Source organism: Crinia signifera, chromosome 1, assembly GCF_055691185.1.
Source record: "Crinia signifera chromosome 1, ASM5569118v1, whole genome shotgun sequence".
Lineage (NCBI taxonomy): Eukaryota > Metazoa > Chordata > Amphibia > Anura > Myobatrachidae > Crinia > Crinia signifera.
In genome coordinates, this window is record NC_139217.1 from 92,899,807 (window position 1) to 92,906,489 (window position 6,683).

The 6,683-nt window shown below is 44.7% G+C and overlaps 1 protein-coding gene across 1 annotated transcript; it reads right to left on the reverse strand.

Annotated features, from left to right (window-relative positions):
- Positions 1-413: 413 nt before the first annotated feature.
- HELT (helt bHLH transcription factor) lies at positions 414-4,159 on the reverse strand. Its single transcript, XM_083156723.1, has 4 exons — positions 3,810-4,159; positions 3,549-3,653; positions 2,482-2,578; positions 414-1,813 (listed from the first exon to the last, which is right to left on the reverse strand). Exons 1-4 carry the CDS (start codon positions 3,921-3,923, stop codon positions 1,329-1,331), a joined length of 801 nt encoding a protein of 266 aa, XP_083012849.1. The 5' UTR covers positions 3,924-4,159; the 3' UTR covers positions 414-1,328.
- Positions 4,160-6,683: the final 2,524 nt, after the last annotated feature.

Consider the following 6,683-nt stretch of genomic DNA (forward strand, 5'->3'; position numbering starts at 1 on the left):
TTTAGACGTTTAGATCACTTTCTACCATCATTCTGTTATATGAATGGGATAACAGTAGTATGTAGATGCCATGTATCTAGATCACATACTGTACATTTCCTATAATACTGTATATAACTATTCCAATGGTCTACAATATAATGGATCACTTCTACTGAGCTCGTGACAATGATTAGACTATTTTTTTCAACAACAGGGGTTAAGTTTAAAAATATCCAGTCCCTCTAGTAATGTCTGCTGATCACTGTGCTTAGAATCAGGTTTATGCTGTGATTATTGTGCTTCAACAACTACTGTAACAGTTTCAATTGATCAGTTTGTTATTAGTCTAACAACATTATTTATCATAGTTATTGCCAGATGTAGGATAATAATTGCATAAGAAAGACAACCACAGAACAGTAAGCTTAAACCTTTTTATTACAATTTTACAGTATAAATATATATATATAACTTTGTACAGTCCACATAGAAAAAGTATAGCATACTGTATCAATAAATTAATGACCATATTACAATATAAAGAAGTATTTACATAGTGGGAATGATGGTAACCATTGGGTTCTGCAGCTGAACTGGGAGATAAAAGATTCGACCTCAGGAACAGACTGGTGGACGGTTCTGGCACATATTTCTGTCATAAGTGTCATTAAATTTTTATTCTTTCATCCCGGATGTTTGGAGGTAACTAAAGATGGGAAGTGTGCACACTGCTGACACTCTAATGGGGCACATTTACTAGTCCGCTCGATATAAGCAACCTGGTTCTACTGACGGCAGCTATACAGGGAAGTGTATTTGGACAATGAATGCTAAATAACTAGCGGGAAAAAATACAAGAACCTGCCTTTTTGGTTCTTAAGGCATATTATACAAAGGTAATAAAAGTACCTGCTGCAAAAATATTCTTTTGAGTTATTTGTTTCTCATGTGGTAACAAGCTTAGGGGATTATTCTGGTTCACTCCTGGCAAATTCCTTCTTAAATGGACAAAACTATGTGCACTGCAGGGGGGGCAGATGTAACATGTGCAGAGAGAATTAGATTTGGGTGAGTTATTTTGTTTAGGGAAAATACTGACTGCTTTATTTTTACACTGCAATATAGATCTCACTTTGAAGTAAAACCCCAAGTCTAATTCTCTCTGCAAAAGTTACATCTTCCCCAAATGCAGTGCACATGGTTTTGTCCATTTGAGATGGAATTTGCCAGTAGGAATGAACCAGAATAACCCCCTTGGTCCTTAATTACATAGGTGCAGTATGGGAAATAAAAGGCATTCACATTTTATACACTGCCCAGGAATTGTAATGTGCTGCTTGTCAGTGTCACAGGACAGCAGGATGCTGTGCACCATTCATGCTGAAACTATTGGGATGGGAGTGTCCCAGCAGGTTGAGGTAATGTCTGTCCAGACTCTGCATCTGGGACAAGAAGCTGCTATGTTGAGACTGCTGTGGTGGTGTGCATGGCAGGGACATGGTGGCTGGGCCTGTGAGGTAATTCAGTGTGGGACTCCTGGTAGCACCATGCCATGAGAAGGAAGCACCCGAGTTCTGTGTAAAAGAAGAGTCCCCAGGGCTTGGGTAATCAGGTGGAGAGGAATGCAGCTGACATGACATGTCCACCTCCTGCAGTGAGCTAAAGAGAGGCTCCGTGGTCAGGTGTGCTTTAGACTGGAGGAAGGCCACAATTCGAGCGTACTTGGTGTCCTTAGTCTCCATCCTCTCTACTGTGGTCAGGTAGTGAACAAGGTTTTTCATACACTCGTGATAGCCATAGTGGAAATAATTGGCAAACTCTGACAGAAGATCTGTAGAGAGGCAATGACATAAATGAATGTCTGACACAGAAGAGAACACGTATTCACCTGTACAGTTATTTGTGAGGATCACATGACACATAATGTCACTATTCACCCCTATGATATGCTGTATCATGAGCAGTCTAATCAATGATGGCCTCCTGGCTCAGCAGAATGATGTGTGGTAATTGTCATTTAGGTTTCGTAACAAAATGATAATTTTATATAATAATAATCCTTTCTATTTTTAACTCTGTAATCTAAAATAAATCATGTGAAATAAAGTACTCCCATTTCTGGGTGTCTTGAACTGTAGCAGGTTACATACCCATGTGTGTCACATTATCTATTACTGAAACAAAGTATTTTGGGAAACTGCATCAAATGATTTCCTTATGCAGTTTTAAATAGGTGAATATTTATCAAAGCTAGGAAAAAGAAAAATTTACAAGAGGTAAAGTACCAACTAGTCCTCTCCTTGTTGTCATTATATAGGCTGTGACAGATTAGAAGTTGGTTGGTACCAAACCCTCCTCTACTTTATCTCTCTCCAAACTGTTATACATTTCCCTCCATTGTTTTCTGCTACAGTATATCATAAGTATGAGAAGATAGAGCAATGTTAACTAATTATTGCATTTTATCCATAATAAGACAATCAGCCAGCAGTATCTCACCTTTATCTCGGCCCCTAGGAAAATCTGCTGCATGTAATGCTCTCAGGTACTGAACAGTCATTTCCAAAATCTCAGCTTTTTCCAGTTTACCAGAGTTCTGAAAATGAAACTTACATTTATTATACATACTTATCTTATGAGGCACTGACAAACATTTGTTTTCGAAATATTAATAAACATTATTCACCATTTATCAAACTCACAAAAGGCATAAAATTCCAGAATATATGCGATGATAATACAATCTGTAATATAATACCATGTGGGTTACACTGCATCTATTAGCCTAAAGTAGGATCTTTCTAAATGCACTATATGATGTGAATAATTATGAGTCTCCCACATCCAAAATGCTTGGGACCAGAAGTATTTTTGGATATGTGATGCTCAACCTGTATAACAATGCTGCTTAAATTGCAAGAACATTGGTAATATAAGATATTAAATTATAGAGAGAGTATTGAGAAAAAAAGAAAAAGGACATTGCTGATAAAATTAGTCAGTATGGATAAAACATAAGATTAAAATAAACAGTGTGGATAAAGTAACAAAGTATTGATAAGGCATTGAGTAAGAAGTGGCAAAGAGTGTAGATGAGGTTGCAGGGAGTTTGGGTGAGGTGGCGGAGAGTGGATAAAGCAGCGGAGAATGTGGGTGAGGTGGCAGAGAGTGCGGGTGAGGTTGTAGTAGACAGTGTGGATGAAACAGAAGGGTGTGGCAGAAGTGGTAAAGAGTGTGCATGGGGCAGCAGAGAGTATGGGTGAGGCGAGATAGTGTAAGGGTGAGGCGGCAGAGAGAGCGGGTGAGGTGGTAGACAGTGTGGATGAAACAGAAGGGTGTGGCAGAAGTGGTAAAGAGTGTGCATGGGGCAGCAGAGAGTATAGGTGAGGCGAGATAGTGTAAGGGTGAGGAGGCAGAGAGAGCGGGTGAGGTGGTAGACAGTGTGGATGAAATATAAGCATGTGGTAGAGGGCATAAGGCAGCAGAGTGTGGATAAAGTGGCAGAGAGTGTGGGTGAGAATGTGGATGAGACATGAGCAGGGTATAGGCTGCTGGGTGGCACAGACCTGTTTGGCTAGGGCCATGGGCACAGTCTTGCCCAGTTCACTGAGGCAGCGATTGATCCTGTCACGTCTCCTCTTCTCTATCACCTTGTGGGAGACTGGAGTCCTCTGTGAATACACACATGAAACAGATGTGAGCCCCGGCAGCACACGACACAGATTTCAGCCAGCACATGACACACAGATGTGAGCCCCGGCAGCACACGCAGCGATGTGCAGGAGAAGGGGCACAGACACACCCCGGCCGCCCGTACAGTAACTCACCCTCCTCTCCTTGATCTTGGCTGAGCCCCTGAGGGAGAGCATGGAGGCCGGTCCCATCACTGCGAAGTCCATGCTGCTGCTGCTGCTGTGTGACTGTGAGGCAGAGACGGGCATGTAGCGCTTCTCCCCCCGGGGCTGCGCTTATAAAGCGCCCACTCAGCAGCAGCCCTGCGCATTCAGCGTGTGCGGCGGCGGGGCCCGGGGGATTAGCGGCGGCTGCGGGGGGAGAGGGAGGAGGGCTGGGGGCAGCCCGTCTGCAGGGGCTGGGGGCAGGTCAGCTCTGTCACTACACGCGTGGCTCTTGAGTGACACGTGAGTGAGTGTGAGGTGTAGAGGTGAGTGAGGTCCTGGTGCGTGCCTGTACCAGTTCTCTAGTGTGAGCAGTCCTGTCACTGCCGTGTGCAAGCAGATTGCAAGTATGAGATAGATAGAGAGAGATAGCTAGCTGATAGATGGATTATATATAGATATACGACCTAATTATCAATTAATATTTGCTGCTAAATCCATGAAAACACCCGTTTTCCGGGGGTTAGCAACAAACATTAAGTACCCCTGGAGGGACCACATCTTGGTACTTGTGTAGTTTCACGGCGCCAGCATGGGGTCTGAGGGGTAGATTTATTAAGCTTGGTGAAGTGATAAACTGTCTGGATTTTATCACCGGCCAATCAGCTCCTACCTGTGAAGTTACAGGCTTGGTTTGAAAAATGAGAGGTGGGAGCTGATTGACCGGTGATAAAAAGCAGACAGTTTATCACTTCACCGAGCTTAATAAATCTACCCCTGAGTCCCCTTACGGGGCTCGCTTCGCTCGCCCACGCTGCGGGCTCGGTGGCTCGCTACGCTCACCACGCTATTTAAGATCAACTCCATGCCAACATGCATAGTGGGGGTATGAACTATCCATGTTGGCATGGAGTTAAGTTACTTTATTTTCGATAGTTTGTGGTGAGCGTAGAACCCGGAAGTAGCACCATGCTGGCGCCTTGAAACTACACAAGTACCGGAATCTTCAATCCCTCTTGCTCTGTTTATGGGAGGATGTGATGCTGCCTGATGTATCAATATCGTGCATAATTTATTTATTTATTTACAGTTTCTTATATAGTGCAGCATATTCCGTTGCGCTTTACAATAATTTCAGTGGGACCCGGCTGAGCGCATCACAGCAACGGGCTCCTTTCAGGGCCTTGTCCCTGCTTGTGCAGAGAGATACATCCATACATTATACATATTACATTCAGCCCCATAGACAGCTACCTCTATAAGGATGCCGGCCTTAGTATTCTAACCACCGGCATCCTGTCCACTGGTAATTCATATGTATCCCGTGGGCCGTGGCAGGCATTGATCTGCAACGTTATGCATGACCTAAGTGTACAGCACTTTATCATTAATCAATGTACTATCTATCTGTATATTAGCAATAATAATACAGGATACATATGGATGACTGGCAGACAGGATAGAGTGAATCTCAGTAATACCCTTTTTACACCAAAATCCCAGATCTGATCTGGTATTTGGAACACGGTTCCAAGCCAGGTCAGATCCGGGATTTGCATCGGGGATGGCACTTGGAGATGATATCATCTCCAAGCGCTGGGAACGCTGATCGTCGCACTGGGGGCAAGCACAGCACCAAGGTAAGCTGCTGGCTGCTACCAGCATCTGTGCACCGCAAGCCAGCATCCATTCACCTCTTCCCTACCTCTGCAGCTGTCTGCACAGTACAGCGTCCACAGTGGAGGCTGTGCGCGCCCCTGCCCAACCTCTATACTGACCGCAGGACGCTGCAGTCTGGAGGTTGGGTATCCCCATTGCTGTAAATGGGAGCTGGGTCGGAAGACCTGGCATACCTTACACTGCCCACCAGGGCCGCCGACAGGAGGGGTCTGTGGGGACAAGTGTCCTGGGCCCGGCCGCTCTGACAGGAGGGGAGGGCCCGCAGCAACCCCCTGCCTCTTCCCCCGGGACCTACCCTCTTGCCGGCGGCCTCTGATCCCCATCACATCGGCGAGCCGCGGCGCGCTTTGTCTGCTGAAAAATGTATACAGAGTATTATACTTTGACAGGCTAAGAGGGCCCCTCTCAGCTCTGGGCCCCATAGCAGCTGCACCCCCTGCACTTGTAGTTACGCCCTTGACTTGACCCCTATTACACTGCTGCTGACCCAGGTCCACGAGGGAAAAACCCATGTTTTTGCGGCCGTGTAAAAGGGGTATAAGTGTACTTGCTTTACCCCTGCCCCACCCCCCAACCCAAATTCTCCCTCCCTGCAGTCTATAAAGCTGTGTACACACGGTGAAATATATTGCTCAGCAACATATTGCTCAGTGTCTCCTTTCCATCAGCGATCAGAGATGGTTGCTGATGAACAGGATATTCTGAAAAGGGAGTTTCAGATTGAAACAGCTGATCCCAGGAGCAAGCTCCTGGGATCAACTGCAGCACAAACAAATCGCTGGCAATATGGTCGCTCAGCGACCATATTGCCAGTGATACTGCACCGTATCCTGCAGCCTAAACCTAACTTCTCTGCTCCACAGCCTTACTACTCTTCTAAGTGCCTAACCTTCTCTCCCTGCAACCTAAAAATAACCAAATGACCATAAACTGCCAAAAAGCTATATTGTCAATCATCAGAGGAGACAGAATAATAATAATAATAATCACCACCACAATAATCCTAATAATAATTTTATTTATATATTGCCCTTTCTCCAATAGGACTCAAGGAACTTAATAGATAGAATGAAGGTAATACAGTACAGGAACAATGAAGTACAGAAAAGTTTTTCACTGCTTGAATAAACAGGAAGGTCTTGAGTCTCTTTATAAAGGATTCTAGAGTAGAATACATTTATTACG

Excerpts from the sequence above, each read along its gene's own strand:
- HELT (XM_083156723.1), bottom strand. The coding sequence starts at position 3,923 with ATGCCCGTCTCTGCCTCACAGTCACACAGCAGCAGCAGCAGCATGGAC. Across the intron at positions 3,654-3,809 it reads CCAAGATCAAGGAGAGGAGG|AGGACTCCAGTCTCCCACAA; the intron begins GTGAGTTACTGT and ends GTGTATTCACAG. Across the intron at positions 1,814-2,481 it reads TCCTAGGGGCCGAGATAAAG|ATCTTCTGTCAGAGTTTGCC; the intron begins GTGAGATACTGC and ends GCCTCTCTACAG.